The sequence below is a fragment of the Rousettus aegyptiacus genome, unplaced genomic scaffold, assembly GCF_014176215.1.
Source record: "Rousettus aegyptiacus isolate mRouAeg1 unplaced genomic scaffold, mRouAeg1.p scaffold_m13_p_7, whole genome shotgun sequence".
Classification (NCBI taxonomy): Eukaryota; Metazoa; Chordata; class Mammalia; order Chiroptera; family Pteropodidae; genus Rousettus; species Rousettus aegyptiacus.
Window position 1 is genome coordinate 592,582 of NW_023416310.1, and position 18,078 is coordinate 610,659.

Here is an 18,078-nt window from a genome sequence, read left to right on the forward strand (position 1 = left end):
GCCTCATTTCACTAAACTCGACGCAGCGAGTTCGATGACGTAAAATGGTGCTGCACGGACACAGCTGTACAGTGCCTTCGATCCAGAACCTTCCTGAAGATTCTGACCGTGGGAGTTTATGCTGTACTTGGAGCACAGCCCGCCAGACCGCCTCCGTCCACAGGTGCTGGCCGCATCGGGTCTTGATCCGCCTCTAGGGTTCGGGCCCGGGCCCGTCTCCGGGGTTCGGGTCGGAGCTTTCTTCCTGGGGGTACTTTCAACCGACATGGAAACCCAGCAAGGCTTTGTGCCCTGCAGAGGACCTCCAGAGAGGATGGTGCCCCTCAGGGGCCATTACCGTCTGCTCTGAACGTGCCTGGGCCTCAGGCCTGCAGGACAGGCCCTGGGGGGCGGGGGGCAGCCGCGAGGACACGGGGGGGGGGGGCGAAGCTGATGTACTTGCCTCGCGACAGCAGCGAATTGATCACCCCCTGCCCCCCACACCTCACCATGGCTGAGCCTCCTTCAGTGGTTGCGGGTGGTTCCTCTGAAGTTCCTGCGACAGATGATTCTAGAAGGTGCTTAGCTGGGAACTGCAATGCTAATGTGGAGTTTGAAACCGGAAACCAGCAGCTGGTCATTTATCTCGTCCTGGGCATCTGCTTGCTGGAACCTGCTTCCCGACGCGCTGCAGGTGCGGACCCCACAGTGCTGAGTGTGGGGCGCCACGCGGGGCGGGCCACGCGGTCAGGCCTCCCGGGCCTGCACCTCGCTCCACAGCTGGCTGCCTTGTGGTCCTGCGCACATCCATTTACAGCGCCCGCTGCCTAGAGTTTTCTAAAATGTCATCGCTTCTTAACTGGTTAGTCCACTTTTAGAAACAATTTTGTTCTAAGTCAGAATTTAAAAACAAGCCCTACACAGTCACATTCTGAGGCCATTTCAATGACGCTCCGACTACTTTTTCAGAATGTATCACTGTGTAACTTTAAAAGTAGATTTAAAATATGACCCTAAGTAAACTCAAATTGAAAGTTAGATTCCAGTGAATGGAGAGCAGAACCCCAAATCTCATCACGACCCTTGGTTAGAAGACACACGGGCACCAATCTCTCCCGCCCCAGCCCGCTGGCCCGCGCAGCCCCGAGCCACGGCTGCCGCTCCCGCCTCCCGGACACAGTGCGCATCGGGAAGGGCGGCACCTACCCCATCCTCATCGTCAGCCACGGCCAGTCACAAATCACCGGTCAGCCTCGACAACCGACCGCCGCATCCGAAGCTACACATGGTAAATACAGTGTCTAGAAATAATTTGCCAAATCGATCTATTCTCCAACTTCCCACATATTTATTACACAGCTAGCGTTTCTAATTCTTAGATCGCATCACCTCATCAGTGACGCTGGGGCCTTATGCCCCCGGCCTACTTAGCACAACAGTGGCGCCCACACCCGTGGGCTCCGATGCACCTACTCGGGCTGTCCACTCGTGCCCCCGATCGTCACAAGGGAAACAGTCTGGGGAGGTACGTCTCAGTCCACGAAGCTGAAGTGTGTGCGCACGCGGGCATGCCGCAGGTCTGCGTGTCGGGAGATGTCAGTGGTGAACGGTCCTCACGAGGACCTTGCGCCATTCCAACAACCTACGATTGTTCCACAGAATGTTCCTGGAGCAAAATTACTACTTCTGCAGGAGGAATGTTAATTTCTGGCCTCCACACGAGGTTAGCGACAACCGACTTGGCCACGTGGCCTCGCGAAGCTGCCCCCTGCTCAAACCACCGCCCTCGGTCCGAGGTGCCCACTGCCTGGAATGCAGACTCTTGAACAGCTTTGAGCCCAAGGAAGAAGTGTAAGAAAAAAACATTCCCTTCATTTTTAAACACATTTTGGTATTTCTCTGAGGCAAACTCTAAGCCACTGGAGACTCTAGAAAACTCCCACTTTCTAGAAAAGAAATGACTTTCATGGAAGTAGAAGTTTTAAAGTCATACTTTTGAGTCTGATACTAACAGAAAACAGGACATCGAAGCGAAACCATCTTAAACGCCCCGCCTGAGGCGTGCCCACGACCCGCGTGGCTTTCGACGTGTGTGTCTCACACGCGAGGCTGACGGCCAGGTGCGACGCGGTTCTCGGGCACGGAAGCAGCTGGCGGGGGATTAACCTTTCCATGTCTGCAGTGGTCCCTCTCACCCCGGATCGTGACAGGCCACCCACAGACAAAACCCCCTCCGCCAGCTGGGGCCCTGGTGGCCCCAAGAAGGGCCACTGCCGGGGGGCAGGGAACGAAGCCCTCGTCTCATGACATCGGCTCATGACAGCATGTCCTGGGCTAGAACACGAGGATTAAAGACTAGGGCTGTGGGCTTCCCGGGTGACGGTTGCTGAGCTCATCAAACGTGCCACCGTGAGTGTCTCAGCAGTGCTGTGACCGACCTGAGTGACGCACGGCCTGCAGTGACATCCGACACCTGGCCCAGCGAACGAGCTCCACAGCGGAGTCAGGGACGGCGAGTGGCGCCCGCCCGGCACTGCCTGGCCGACCCGTTCACGTGGCGGTGGCCGTGGCCGTGGCCGTGGCGCGCATGGAGACGCTGGGGGCCCCCGCCGAGACCGGCCCCACCGCCACCCAGGAGTAAGATTACCGTTGTCCTCGTCCTCGTCCTCCTCCTCGTCCTCGTCCCCGTCCTCGTCCTCATCCTCGTCCTCCGCGTCCTCCCCGTCCTCGTCCTCCTCAGCCTCCTCCTCCTCCTCGGCGTCCTCCTCCTCGTCATCCTCCCTCGGCTCGTCCTCGTCCTCCGAGTCGTCCTCGTCCTCGTCCTCGTCCTTCTCGTCCATGTCCTCCGTCCTGTCGCTCTCGTAGCACTCGTCCACCGAGGAGCTGTCCGCTTTCGCCGCGAACGGCTTCCGCTTGGGGGCGGGCTCCTGGGGCTGTTTGTCCTGTGTTTTCCTTTTCTTAGCCAAGGGACAACCATACACACTGTCAAAACAGAGAGAGAGAGACCGTGTTACCGCCTCGGAGGACCAGGGTGGCGCCGTCCCCGGCCGAGGGGCCTGAGGCCGGGGCCCCTGGCATGTCGTCTGCCCTCCCGGCCTCGTCGCCATCGCTCCGCAGGGCACCACGAGGTTCTAAGCGAGGTCGTGAGCCGGTCGCGAGGCACTGCACACTGTCACGCCGTTGCCAGCTCAGACCCGACGACGCGCGCCTGACAGAGGAGTGTGCTCACGCACACGCGTGGGGCCGTGCTGGGCTAGCATGCTCTACGGACACGATGACGGTGCTGGACGCGAGGACCTGCGCCAGGGAGGCCCCCGCAGACGCCCGTCGGTGACAGCCCCGCGCGCGGCGGCCTCCGCCCCCGCTCGGGTCAGTTCTGCCCCCAGCACTGCAGGAAAGGAACGTGGTGGGCGTCACCACGGTCTCTGCTAAATCCTGCAGAAATGGGCCACGCCTGGGGGAGACAGACACGCGGTGGGGGGCACGGCTCCCCGTGAACGAAGGCGGGGCTCCGAGGCTGCTCCGGCTTTCTCCCCGGAAGCCCTGCGCGTGCGCCACAGGACGAGGGGCAGGGGCGCTGGGGGCACGCGCCCCTCATGGGAGACAAGATGTGGCGTCCGTCCCTCACTGCGTGCTCCGGCCGGGGACTCCTGCAGCCGAGCTCACGCCGGGACCGCGCGAGGGGCCGGTGTGCGCTCGGCCAGGACCCCACCCAGTGCCCATGGTTTGGGAGCCTCCGCTGGGCTGGCCCTGTGCTGTGCGGGAGATTCTGAGGTGAAAGGCACAGGGCGTCGTTGCAAGGACTCGACGGGTCAGGAACCCTGTGAGACCCACCCGCCCCCGCGTCCCAGGGTGCACCAGACCCCTGCCGCGCCGCGAGCACTCAGGAAACAGCCGCTGAGTGGATGGACGAAGGGCGACACACGCTATGATGAAACATGTTCCAGGCTCCTCGTCCGGACAGAGGGGGGTGGCCAGCACGGGAGCGGGGGACTCCCCGGGGGGCGGGGGGAGGCGCCAGGCAGGCGGAGCTGGGGGCGGGCCCGAGGGAAGAGCCTATTCCAATACACTTCAGGCGAAGCAGAATTTGCAAAGAAGCGGTCCTGAGCAAGAGCAGGCAGGCTCGGCAGCGCGGCAGGCGGGCGCGCACGAGGGCGCGGCTCCCGGTCCCCGTGGAGAGGAGGGCTGGGTGGGCCGCCCGTGGCCGGCGCCGGGGCTTCACGCGGGGACTGGGGAATCGCCCGAGCTCTGTCACGCCCTCGACCACGCGACCAGATTCGTATGTGAGGCAGGCGACGGCGAGGAGCCATGGCGAGGGCCACCGTGCGGGCAGGCAGGCCGGGACGGCGCCCTGAGGAGCCAGGGTGACTGCTCTTCTGCCTTTTAAAACGTATCATCTCTTACAAATACGATAATCGAAACAAGCACAGTACTTCCTACAACCAGAAACGGTAAAGGGAATAGTAGTTGATGTGGTGTTTCTAATATGAAATGAACAGAGTCCTGAGATTTCATCTTTGTGAATTTCTACGTTTTGGGGAGAGGCTGAGTCAGTGATCCCAGAAGGCCTGGCCTGCCGCACCCCGCGCTCCAGATCGAGCAGAGTCGCTGACAGCTGCACAGTCTTCTCAGGAACATCCCGGACCCGCGCGGACCGGCCCGGCGTAGGCGCCCCACGCTCACACACACGCGGGTCGGAGCGAGGGACCGTTCCAGCGATGAGCGTTCTTGCTCCCGCAGGGTTTGCCTGAGGTGCACGGGGTCATAATGACCCGTTACAGCCCCATATTTATTACTGCTCTTCGTGCCCTTTCTGACCCTGGCGACCAGCACGACAGGCCGGCAACCGGGCCCCGCCTCCGCCGACAGATCTGCCCGGACTGCTAGGAAGCGTCGCGGATCCGCCGACTCTGCTCTCCAGCCATGTTATCTGACGCGCCCCACGCCCCCGACTCCGGCGACGGGAAACGCCCTTCGGCGGCATGAACCCAGCAGGCAGGCGGGGGTCGCCGTCCTGTTCTCCCCTCTCAGCCGCACACGCAGCCGCCCGACGTCCAGGGCTCCCTGCTGCTCGGGCCTCGCGCGGTGGGGCTGCTGAGCTCGGGGGGGAGGATGAAGAGCGGCCCCGTTCTCACCGGGTTCGCTCGCTTCCTTATCCTTCATTTCGTGAACCGCTGGATTCAATATTTTGTCTTACGCTTCCAGTGTCTTCTGCCAGTTCTCACGTTTGATGCTCAGGGTTCTCCCCATAGCCATCGAGGTAAGCCGTGCTTACCTCCGGCCCCTTCCTCATCGACCGCCAGCGCCTGGTACCCACTGCCGGCGTGGCGACAGAAGACAGACCCACGCGAGCGGCTCGAACGGCACGCGGCCCAGGTCCTGCTCGGACCCACGACGACTCCTGGTCTGCACCGCCCAGCCGTTTGGGACGTTTCAAAGCGAAGCCTTGAGAGCAGCTCTGGCGCACGTGTTTGGGGAGCATCAATCCTGGAAGCCCACGTTCTGTGGGGACCCCGTCTGCCCACGAGGTGGCGGAGGCCTGAACAGAGAGTCTGCTCTTTCCCCGCCTGGCAGGCGCTGTGGAGCCAGGTGCAGGAGAGGCCGGCCTGCCCCACGACCACGTCACGTCTAGATTCATTCGGGCTCCTGTCTATTGACACACTCGAGCATTTCCAAAAAGATAACGGAACTCCACAATTCTAGAATATCCTCAGACTGACAGAAACCCCGTGGAGTGAGTGTCAGAGTCTCGGGAGCGCCAGGGACGCCGGTGGCCAGGCGAGCACCGTGCGAGGCGCCCTCCCGGCCGAGGGGCGCCGGGCGGCGCCGGTCTGCGGCGGGGCGGGGTGCTGCGCACACGGCTTCCCGCCCTCTGCCCGGCTCTCACTTCGTCCCCGTGCTCTGGAATTGCTGTCATTTGGGTCTCGCATTTCCTGGGCTGGTTCTTTTGCTGTCTTATCTTTTTTCTTTGGTTTTCTCCGGTTTTGTCTTTCCAACTAGGAGGTTTCTTCAAATTTATCTTCGATTCTGGAATTTCAATTTTTTGTTTTCAGTTTTCTAAATTCCTTAGAGCGCCTAATTGTTTGCTGAGTGAACTGCCTTCCTGTTTCCTTAGAGCAAACGGCCTCTTTCTCCACAGTCCGCTTGCTCCGAGCTGTCCCTTTCTGCGGCGTGGTTTCCGTTCTCGAGGCTTCGCCGTGCCTCGTCTTCGGCCGTCCACTCGCAGGAGGGAGGGACCTGCTGGCCACGAGACTCGGGCACAGCGGTCTGAGAGGCTGTTGCCCAGGTAACCGCACGAACAACTCGGTTCTCCCTCCAGTTGGTACGAGTCCCCCGAGGAGGGTCCTGTGAGTGCCTGGGGGTGGGGTCGGGGTGGGGGCGATGCTGGCAGACTCCGTGCTCGGAGTCCGTGCGGGGGATGCCCAGGGCTCAACGGCCAGGGCACTGACGCCCGCCAGGCTCTGCTGGGCTCGGCTACGCCCGGAACACTCTGCTCTCTCTCGAGAACAATGCTCCAAGCTCGTCACGTCTCAAGGGTGAGCTCGTCTGGGCACCTGCTTCGGATTCATTGTCCCCGACTCCTCGGCCATCTGCACTTCCCCTTGTCACCCGTGGGAGGGGGACAGGTTTCTGCAAGGCCATCTGCAAACACGCCAAACCTGCTCGGTTCTGGCGCTGGGGGTAAAATCCGGCTCAAGGTTTCAGAGCTCTTTCTTTTTAAAGGAAATGCACGTTCTTCCTTTACGTAGCACAGAAATGAGCTGAGAGGCCTGAGGCAGAGAGCAGCTGTCCACCTGGGCTGGGGCGGGCTCTCTCGGCCTCCAGGCGAAGTCACTGGGCTGCACTCTGGCACCGGCCGAATGTGATGACGCCGCTGTTGGCGCCGCCATGTGGTGCCCCAAACCCTGCTCTCTGCCTCCGTGTTTCTAACACCGAACAGGCGACGCGTCTCCTCGTCTGTCGGGCGAGACGGGAAGGGCCCCTGAGCGCTGTGGCCGCTCAGACGTGCCGGCTCCTCGCCCAGGACAGCGGGACCACGGGCCCCCTCACGTGCCACGGGTCCCTGAGCGAGCTGCACACCCACGGCCTCAGCTCCGCGCCTCCAGAGGGAGGCCAGCCAGGCCCTCAGCGTCTTCAGGGACAGTGCCCGGAACCACGTCCGAGGACAGCAGTCTCTGCTGTGGACGGCACGCGCCGAGACCCCGTGGGGCGGGGGGCTGCGCCCGCGCCGCCGTGTGGCTGTCCCTGCACTCGCTCGTGGCCTCGGTGGCGGCCCACGCAGCCTCCCTCCGACTCCTCTGAGGCCCGGTGGGAGGTGGGGCCGGGGTGGGGAGGCTTCGCCTCCCTTTCTGCTGGGTCCCGCCCCCAGGAGCCTGCTCCTTGTTCAGCTGCAGGATAAAACTGTCCTAGCCAGTCTGGGAGGCGAATTCACCCAAACCAAAGTGAGGTGACTCTGAAGGGAAAGGGTGGGACAAATTGTGAACTGTGACTTCTTCCAGAATTTTCTGGCAAAGGCACTGCTGAAAGAAAACGATCAAGCCTTTATAAATGAGTCCTTCTACAAATGCGATAGCTCTTCTCAGAATAAGAAGGGAGCCTCTTAAACACGCTCACGCCCTGTCTGATCTGCAGCAGGCGCAGGTCCCGCCTCGCTGGAAAGAAACTTCCAGCGGTTCGCGCCCCGTCCTTCCGCCCTGTGCCCCCCACAGCGTCCGCCCAGGGAAAAGCAGAGTCTCAGAGAACCATCACACGTGGCTTACCACATAGAAATGTTTTAAAAAGCCTAAATAATTTCTAACAATAGGAGAAGAGTTGGGTAATTACAATCCACCCACAGGATGGAAGTTAGCCATGCAAACGAAAATTAAAATATTAATGACACTGGAAAAGGCTCATGTTATAATGTTAAGTGAGAATATAAAAAAAAGACAACCTTACATCTACAAGATGAGGTTGATTTTAAAAGCAGCAAAAACGCATTGAAAATCAAAGGGAAAACACTGGCGGCGGCTCCTGACGTCCAGGGCAAAGGCCACGCTGCTCCGGGCCGGTGCCGAGACCGATGAGCGATGTTCACAAAAGGCTGCCTCGCTGCCCCGACCTTTTCTTTTATAATTTCACTTTTGGTCCTTATTTAAGAAAATGAGCATTTTCCTACCTTTGAAACTTGGCCCCTTTGGCCCCGGCGGTATTTCTTTTGGCTTCTCTTGCTAATAAAACTCCCTGCGAGAATCAGTGAAAAAACTTAGAAAAGCAAACTTTTTATCTTCTTAGATTATGAAGTGTTGTAAAAACTGAAAAGCCCGGGATAAGGGGGGAGCTGGAGGCCGAGGCCGGAGCCTGTGCCGGGGCCCTCACAGGCGGCCCCCGCAGGCGGCCCCGGCTGGGGACAGGGCCTGGATGGTGCCAACGCCTGGCCGGGGGTGGGGGGAGGGGGAGGCGCGCGGGAGCCCCAGCCCCCAGATCTCCTCTCCTCTGCCTCCACCGCCACTTATTAGAAATCAATTTGGGTTAATTTAAGAAGCTTCCCTGACAAAAACCAGGCTCGCCTCAGGGCAGGTTCAATTCATTAGTCACCCAGAGCTCTGTGCCCTCCTTGTGGTAATCTGATTAGCTCTCTCCAGACCAGCTGGAGCCGGAGGAGGGGGCTGAGGGAGGCGGGGCTGCGGGCAGAAGGCCCCGTGACTGCAGTGCTGGGCGCTGTGGTGATGAGGAGGACCCTGGCTCGTAGGGACCCAGCGCCTCCCACAGTCTGTGTTGCTGGGTGAGGGAGGGGAAGGGGAGGGCCCACGCATCCACAGTCTGCTGCCCCTCTGGCCCAGACCTCTCCTGGCAGCTGCTGGCACCGCCACTGTGAGCCCGGCAGGTGGCGAGGCTCACACGGTCTTGTTGGGGCGCAGCTCTCTCTCCTGGGCTGGAGCCCCGAGCTGACTGAAGCCCCGCCCCTCCGCCTGCCCCCCCACCCCCCCTCCCGTCTGCGTCCCACACCCTCCAACCCAGTGGCCGCAGACCTGTGGCCAAGCACTTGCTGAGAACGGGATGGGCACCCACCCCTGGGTTGGGGCCCGGGATGGGTGGCCTCTGCCTCCTGCCCTTGCTTCCTGCCCCTCTGCTGGGTGGGGAGCTGGCTGACGGACGGCTGTGGCCCCCTCTTCCCCCTCCCAGTCCTGTCCCAGGCGGCTCGCTCAGAAGCACGGCAGGCCCTCACACTGGCCGAGGGGCTACCGAGGTGACCGAGAACACGGCTGAATCGCGGTGCATCATTCATGACTGGTCCACGACGCTCTCCCTTCCCTGGGGTTTAGGACGCACGCCCCGAGCACGTGGAGCTTTCTCGGGCGCTGCTGACCATGGTGTGAGGGAGCGCTTGAGGCCACAGTGGCTACGACCTCACGACGAGGGGCTCTTTCTGCTGCTGGAGTTCCGGGCTCAGAGCTTGCCCGCAGCGGGAGAAGGGAGGCGGACCACTCTCATGGCCCATCCCGAGGTCTGGAAAGGCTGGGGAGGCTCACGGGGCCAGGCAGCCTCTCTGGGGAAGGGTCACAGGTGCCTCTGGAGGGTGTCACACGATCCCCAGCCTGTCCAGGCCTTCGTCAGCCCAGCCACTGAGGCCCATTACCTGCGTGCCCCTGGCCGCCGGGCTCTATTCTAGCCGAGGCTGCAGAGCAAAAATGGCCAGGGGACCACAGCGCCTGGCTCTCAGCCTGCACCCTGGCCCAGGGCACATGCACGGGCAGGGCCTGGCTGGGGGCTCTGATCAGCCCAGAGCCTCTGGACCCCAACTGCATGTGGGACCCAAAGCCCCGTGATGGCTCTGGGCAGGGGGTCCCCGTGTGGGACAGGGCTAAGCCCGGAGAAGCTGCCTGGCCCCCGGCCCTGACCCCGTCCAACCTGGCTGCCCTCCCTCTCCGACAGCCACTCAGGCCTTCAAAACGTCCCTGTCAGTTTCAGAAATCCTGGTGAACAGAGTGGGAGGGAAGAGGGTGCTGTCCCCGACAGAAGCCACCCTCTACGGCCACTGCAGGCCTCAGGAGAGAAGGCGGGTGGCGGCACAACGTCACAGCCATGTCGTGGCCGGGGCTGCCGGGGACACGGCATGGGCCAGGCTGCAGTCCGTTAGGGGGCACTGGACCCTCACTCTGTGTGAACCAAGTCTGCATTTCGGGGACTTCGAGGTCCCCAGGCCCCGCCCAGGCCGTACCTAGGAGGCCGACTTGTCAGGGAGCTCCTGCCACTCGCGGTCTCTGGGGCCAGGGTTTGGTTGTCACGCACACTTGTTTGGTGTGGTTTTCAGATTCGTGCACGCTGTGCGCTTCGTTTTCTAGTGGCTTATCCAGGATAAATCCCCCTCGCCGCTGGTCCCCGAAAACCCCCTGTAATCAGGCCTGTTCCTTTGGACAGTGGTCCTCGCACTGGGGACCAGCGGAGCCCCCGGTGGGGTGTGAGCAGACTGCTGGGCCCTGTGGTTTCCCGTTCAGCCGGTCTGCGCCAGGGCCCAAGAGCTGCCTTACTAGAAAGTTCCCGGGTGATGCTGCTACTCCAGGTCAGGGGATCCAACTTGCAGAGCCCCTGCCGTAGGGGCAGCTGGCCCAGCCTCCGGCTCCAGGGACAGGCCCGATGTCACCAGGACAATCCTATTTGCTGGCCAGGAGTGGCTCGGGAACGGTTGCGGGCCCGGCTGGAGTGCAGAGCTCTGAGGACAGGCTGGTGTCCTCTCAGAAGGCTCCTCCGGGCTCTGCCGAGGGCTTTTGGAAACAACTCTCCAGCCTCCTCTGGATGCCAGGGGCAGCTGTCAGGCCAGGCACGGCCAGTCTTTCCCGGGGGGAGGTAAGGCCACACGAGCCGAGAAGGCTGCAAGAGAGGCGCCTGATGACAGACAGCAGCCCCGGACCGAGGTCGCCTCACGCCCCCTCTCCTTGCCCAGCGTGCAGAAGACATCTCGGCGCCGGCCGAGCCGGTCTGAGGCAGGTCTTCCACGCGCTGCGACCAGAAGCTTTCTAAGTTACATGGCCACTTTTTCAGATGAAATCTCATAAAAATAGAGCAACGTTGCAGTTAGGACAGCGTTTCCTTCCACTGACTTTGACTGACGAGTTTAGGCAGGAAGTGTGTTCTGGAGTTGGCATTTCCCATGTTTGGGGCCTAATGTTTGGAGCACGCTGTCCTCTTCAGAGCCGGTCGGGGGAGGCATGGGGGCGGAGGGGGGAGTCCCCCTCCGCTCGGGCCAGCGCGTCCCTCCTCCGGCGCAGGTTCGGGGCCGCGGTGCTGTGTCACGCTGCTCCTCCCGGCCACCGGCCGGCACTCTCCAGCACCTGCACCGGCTGCCGGGACCGTCGCCCGGACGAGCTGGGGTCAGCGTGCCAGGCCCGCACGCGCTCCACCGCTGTCCGCCCTCCACCGCCGTCCTCACCCGGGGAAGTGGGGGGCACAGCCCCTCGGTAGTCGGCTAAGTCGGGGCCCGCCTCTCCTGTCCCCGAGAGTAGGAACCAGCGGAGACCCACGCACTCGAGGCGGGGGACGAGCGCGGGGGGACGAAGCCGGCGAGCTGCCGGGGTGCCGTGCACAGTCGCGGAGCAGGGTCGACGCCGCCGCGTCAGGGGCCACGTCCGCACGCTGCTGTTTCTGTTTCTGGCTCGTCTTCGGGGGGTGAGCCCCAGACCCCAGCGGCACTGCGCGCCACCTTCTGCCGTGCATCCCGGTGGTTTTAAAGCCACGTTTACAGGCTTCTAGACAAGCTATTTGAAACGTCTATGTTCCTCCTCTTTGAAGAACATGGAATCACTTGAAAAATGCAGTTGATCTTATCGAGCGTCAAACACGGTTCCCGAGCCGCGTCCCGTGTGTCACGCCGCGGGCGCAGTGACGCTGCTCCCTGAAGCCGGAGCGGGGCGGCGGGGCCCAGAGCGCCGGCCGCGTGGGCCAGCAGCAGGCCCACTGCTCCCTTGGGATGCGGCCAGGAACCTTCTTCTCTCAACAGAGGAGTTATCGTGATAACAAAGGTGAAGTGCCACCACAGGCCAGAGAGGCGACGCGTGAGTTCTGCGTGTGGGCACACGCGTGACTGACAACAGGCCTCGGGGACCCACTCGCTTTGTTTCTCCACTTCCTACAATTAAGTCCCCAGATCTCAAAACGTTTGCTCTATGTACAACTGTGCGACCTATCGAATTGGTGTTGAAATGCGTGTGCCCTAGCTTCTGATTTACAGGAACAGTGACAGACAGTGAAAGGGACAGCCGCGCCATAGAGGCTGTGGACGGGGCGACGGCACGCACGACGATGTCTCATAGAGAACGGGGGGGCGGGGGGCTCGTCCTGGTGGACTCATGAGGTGAAGCGCCGATCGACGGGCCGGGCGGCTGCGTGCACGGAATCCGCCATGAGCCCCGCGGCGCGCCGCCGAGCAGCAGCCATACATTAATTAGAGCGCCTGGTAGACGTGGCAATGTGTTCCGTGCACCCAAGTGAATCTTTATTTTTCACATGCAGGGGCTTACTAATTAAAATCAGCTTTGCAATTAAACGTGGAAAATTGTGTTAAACTTTCAAGCGTGGTTAGAAAAAATGCAATTATTTTTAGGGCATTTTATTTTAATGCAAATGAAATTTCTATCAATGCGAAGCCAGGGAGAGGGAGGCGCAGGGGTCTCCGTGTCCCTCTGTCTGTCCTCCGTCTTCCCTCTCTGGATTACAGACGCCCCTCTCAGTGGCACGCTGCATGCTCCACTCTCTCGCGCCAGCCCCTGGCTCTGTTCCAAGGCTTTTAGTGAGAGCTCTCTGTCAAGGCATGAATAATGCAGCCCCCAGGCTGCTGGAAGAATCCAAATGAGGCATGCATACATCAGGAAGCGCGCTCCCCACTTCAGCTCCAGAACAAGCTCCCGTGAAGACAGGCAATTATTCACCCGCGGCTGCCGCCATGGCAATCACACTAGTGGGTGCAAAGGTGTATGAAACGGGAAAACATCTGAATGAGGAGTGTGCACAAAGAGCCAGAGAAAATCCAATAATTTTCTAATAAAAAGGAGAGCTACCATTTGGAACTTTTAATTTTAAAGTTTCAAGATCAATTGATTTGGCCTTGAATTTTCTAAATTGGAGAGGATTTAAAATAACAGCAATACCCATCACCTAGCTTTTGGGTTCTTGATTGTGCAAGACACTAGAGCTAAATTTTGAGTCAAATATTTCGTCAGGATCCTAGGCTCGACAAACAAATAATTTAAAAAATTGCAATGAAGGGTAAATATACGTGAGATCCACTGAATTTCAGAATAAATCCAGAGGGTTCAGGAAACATACATGAAAAATGAATCCGTTGGGGAACCTCTGCCTGTCTGTCTCTGATCAAAGGCTTACGCGAAAGTCACCGTTCAGAAAGAAGTAAATAAATCCAATTAATATCAAGTGTTCCAGTGTGTGCATAACTATTACAAGAAAGTCTGAAATTCGAATTTCTCTACATTGTGTAATAGCAATCTAGTAACAGATATTAACTTATTTTGATTATTCCTATTTATAATTTTTATTGGGAAAATTTTAAAAATTAAGGACACGAACGCTGACTATTGTTTTGGTGAGTTGAGCTCCCACACGTCTCCCCTTCACCACCGTCAAGTTGCACCTTATCTTTAACCCAAACACCGCTCTGCGTCGGCACGGGGAGGGAACACGGGCTGTACACGGGCTGTACGCGGGCGGCGCTGGCGCTCCGGGCCCTGGCCGCACGCGCGGCGGACTCTGCAGGACACCCGGGCGCCCGCCTTCCGGCCGCGCCTCCGCGTCGGCCCACGGGCCCTCTGCACTGGCCCCGGCGCGTCTCGGCAGGCACTTGAACTGTCCTAAACCAACTGCAGAGAGCGACCTGGTGGCTTCTTTCCACCCCCTTTTCGGGCGTGGGGAGCAGCCACCAGAAAACCAGGCCTCGAGTCCCGCGCAGTGACGCGCTCCTCAGCGCGGGCGGCCGTGGACGCCGGCCCTGCGTGGACCAAGGCGGCCCGAGCTGGGAGCGGCCCCGCCCTCGGCGGCTCGCCTGGAGCCCTCCTGCGGACCACAGCGACTCCTAACTCCAGGGCGCGGCTTCCAGGTCCCCGTGACCTCCCTGCCACCCCCACCGCGACGTGGCTGCGGGCACGTGGGCAGCCCCTCGGTTTCCGGCCACGGTGTTGTAAATGCCTGCAGGTCACAAGTCTGCTTGCGCACTGTGGACAGGCACTGGGGACAGGGGCGTCCGGGGGGAGTGCGGGGATGGCCCAGGGAGTTCTCGTCCCTGACTTGCACATCCAAGCAACGAAACCGTGGGGAACTCAGCAAGCCAGCGCAAGGCGTTGCAGCTGCGAGCGGCTCCGTGGGCGGACCGCCTCTCAGGTCATACTGGCCGCCTGTGGGCATTGTTCAGCAAACTCCCAATGCGCTCAGGTGGCACGCGGTGCCAGCCGTGCCACACCCCGCTCGGCTGTGCAGGGAGAGGCCGCCGGGATGGCTCCCGGAGGGACCTGCTCCCAGCCTTGACTGCAGATTGCACGGCTCTGCGTGCTTACAGCTGAGAACATAAAGCCTCGGTCGGAAGAAACAAAGTTGGAGCCGCTTGTCCAAGTCTAGTGACACTCCTGAAGATGACAGTCTGCCATGTCGCCAGCTGCGCGAGTGGCCTGGCCCTGGCTGCCTGCGCCCGACACAGGCCGGTGGCCTAGCGCCGCCGCCACCCGCCGCCCCGCCGCCCCGGCGCTGCCCGCGGAGCCACGTGCGCTCTGCGCCTTCGGCGGCCCCCATGCTGCACGCTCGCTTCCGCCTCAGCTGCCAAGGGCCGAGGACGAAGCGCCCCGCAGCAGCGAGCCCCGAGGGGGCCCGGGCCGCCAGCGCGGCTCCGTCCGCACGCCCCGCAGGCCTTTCCTGACCCCCCCCCCCCGATGCACCTGTGCTGGGGTGGCCACACGCGTGCTCGTCAGCTCCCTCGGACTGCGCGAGGACCAGCAGCGCAGAGGGACACGCATGGCTACGTCCCCGTTCGTCCAAGGACTCTGTTCCCGAAGCGAGGCGGGCCGTCCAACGTGATGAGCTGTGACCATAGCGCCGACCTCGCGGTCTCTCACCGGGATCTCCACCGGCGGGTCCCCTTCCCAGCCCGGGGCCTTTCGCAGGCGGTACCGGGAGTTGAGCCTCCGCGCTCCTGATTTCTTACAAACCTGCAGCCCCGGCACTATCAACTGCAAATAAACAAATGCGCCGCCGATGTTAGCAGCTGCCACGGAGAGCAAGGACAGCGGTGACGCTGCGAGGCAGCCCCGCAGGCGGCACCGTGGCAGGCCGGACCGATCCTGAGAAAGCTGCTCACGTGAACCACAAAGATAACCGGTAAGCGTTGTTTTATCGATTGCCATCAGATTCCTAAAATTCGTGTTGATTTTTTACATTGCTGATTCTGCACACCTGACTCAAATTCTTTTTTGCGCGTTCGAATAAGCAGAAACGTCGACACACTAACGATGCACCTTTTACTTGGCCACGAACTAATGTGACACATGAATGAATGTGTAGCTCTAACACGAGTACGTTCACTGAGAAACTTACTGTTAAAACACCAAAAGGCGATTAACTTCACCAACGCCCGAGCTGAGGCCACCACGCCGGTCACGTCTGAAGAGGCCCGCCATGCGCCAAGGCCCAGCAGAGACGGGGCCAGCAGAGGCCAAGGGTACGCGTGTGAGGAAGGTGTGTGTGGGGTTTGCACACACGAGCAGCTGTGTGGGGGACACTGGCAGAGGGAAATCTTTTAAAATTAGAACAAAACAAAGCTAGATACAACTGAACACTCACCGGTTTGACACTAACGGTCAGAGGTTGCTACGTGTCCCTGAGCCTCCCCTCAGAAGGAGTGCTTTTCTGTTTAAGAAATTCAACGTCATCCCTTAGTTCAAAATTACTGGTAACACGTAGATGTCAAAAAATGACACTTGTCAAAAAACAACACTCAGGAGCCTCATCGGATGCTTCTAGGAGACCCCTCTGTGAGGAGGCTTGCCTGGTCATAGAAGTTTTGAATGGTAATTACTTTTACATAACAAAGTCTGCAACTCTCCCACTTTAGAACTGAGGAAAAGAAGTCCATAAACGCCAAACGATTTGCCCAAAGCCCCCCGGCTCACTCGCAGTTCTCAGAGACGGAACCGCGTGCGTCTGCACTGGGCATCGCTCTCCGCCCACTGTGCCACGCCTCTAATTCACTATTTCCAAGAAAACGCCAGGGATTCCGATAACCACATATCATGAGACTCACGGTAAAAACGCTAACATTGTTCTAAATTAAGGCAAAACGTGTCGGAAAACTTTCCCGTTTGGATGTTTCTGTGAACCGCCCCAAAGCCCAACTGCTCAGCCCCCGAAAGGTGGAGGGCTCCGTGCCCACACCAGCCCGCGTCTCCAAGGCTGTCCTCAAACCGCGCCCGACCGTCTACGCACCGTCCTTTAAGCCAGCGGGGAGCTCCCGGACGCAGGCCACATGCCACACGGGGACGCATCGTCCACAGCTGGACGGGGTGCACCCTGAGCAGCGACGCGGCTGTCTGAGGTAATTCTGCAGAAACGTCAAGAGTTTTCCTGCTAAACTAGTTATGAAATGATAGCTGACACCTGATTAAAACTTCTTAGCCAAATTTAATCTTTTCTATTAATAACAATATGATAAATTTTGACTATTTACTAATCAAGGGATGATCAGGGGAAAATTTGATTGCACTCATGGTTTGCAAACTTATTTTCCATTGAAAACATAAACAATGTAATTTTTTACAAGTTTTAGAAGTATTTACATATATACTCCTTTGAAAAATAACATACTTTAAATAAACTACTTATTTAAATTCCATAGTTCAGTAACGTTCTCTTTTATGCAACAACAATAATAAATCTAATATTTAAATCACAGAATCCCTTAGATGAGGGCTCGTTGTTCCTTTGGTGCGTGTCACAGAAGTCCGATCACCATTTCATCGTGGATGCTCCGGAGAACTCTCTGCCTCCTTAACAGCTCGCATGGGGTTTTGGGAAATAATTTGTAATTTTTCCCTTGATTTTACTAAAGGACATTCAAAATAATTGCCTGATTTCACCCATAAATTAGCACTCAGCTGAAAAAGAAGCAGTGTCAGGCAGTGATTCCGGCGCCTGAGTTGATTATGTGGCTCGTCAGGCTGAATGACCTTAGTCTCAGCAAAGTAATTTGTGAAAAATTAGCTAAAAATTTATTATAGACAGCGAACACTTCTAACTCATCATGATAGAAACTTCTACCAAAAGGGGCAGCTGCTTTTCTATCACAGAGAACAACTTTCTCATGGAAAATAACGCTACCCTGGAAGCCATCGTGCCCCTGGGCCTGGGGTGGGCCGTCACTGCCGCGGGCGCTGCCGGCCAGGACCCCGGGCGCCCCGTCCTCCGGAGGCCCTGCACTCCCACCTCTGCGATGAACCCAAAACCAGCTGTTCACGAGAATAACGACCGTCCATAGGTGGCCCCGACTCTCAGGCGACCCGCCCGCAGGCTCCCCCCGACCCGCCCCCGCCGCCCAGGGCCCGCACGGGGCTCCCCATCCCGGGTTGAACCGTCCACACTCCTGCAGAGAGGTCTGGAGGGCCACGCTCTGAGGGACCGAGGGCAAGGCGGGGGAGCCGGGAGCCTTCTCAGTGACGCGCGTCCCCGGGGAAACGCGCCGCAAGCTGGCTTCACTGCGTGCCATCTCACGTGGCCCCGTGAACGCTGTTCTGCGACGGCAGAACGGACACGGTTTGAGAACCTGGACGCGAGACCAAGACAGGGTTCCCGTGCGAGGACAAGCGCGACGCTCGCCGCCCCCAGGACACTCGCCGCTCGCCCCCGGCGTTGGGTCCGGGGCCCCCGGAAGCCGCTCGCGACGGTGCGGCGCGGAGCCAGGCAGGCCTTACCTCCTGTGTCGCGCGTACTTGCCGCTGACGTGGCCGCTGCCGTCGCAGCCGGGCGTGGGGCAGCTGCAACAGGGAAGGACTCGTTACACGGGGCGCGCTGCGGGCAGGTGAGATGGAGAGCTTCCGGGCACGGGGGCGGGTGGGCCAGCTGGGCGGGGAG

The 18,078-nt window shown here is 59.7% G+C and overlaps 1 protein-coding gene across 9 annotated transcripts in view; it reads right to left on the minus strand.

Annotated features, from left to right (window-relative positions):
- Nucleotides 1-18,078, minus strand: part of MYT1L (myelin transcription factor 1 like) — a 293,631-nt gene that overhangs the window by 79,891 nt on the left and 195,662 nt on the right. For all 9 annotated transcript variants that reach the window (XM_036224409.1, XM_036224411.1, XM_036224413.1 and 6 more), the window contains 2 exons: nt 17,919-17,981; nt 2,627-2,961 (listed from right to left, as the gene is read on the minus strand). In XM_036224409.1, coding sequence (XP_036080302.1) covers nt 2,627-2,961; nt 17,919-17,981 — 398 coding nt within the window. The remainder of the gene's footprint in view (nt 1-2,626; nt 2,962-17,918; nt 17,982-18,078) is intronic.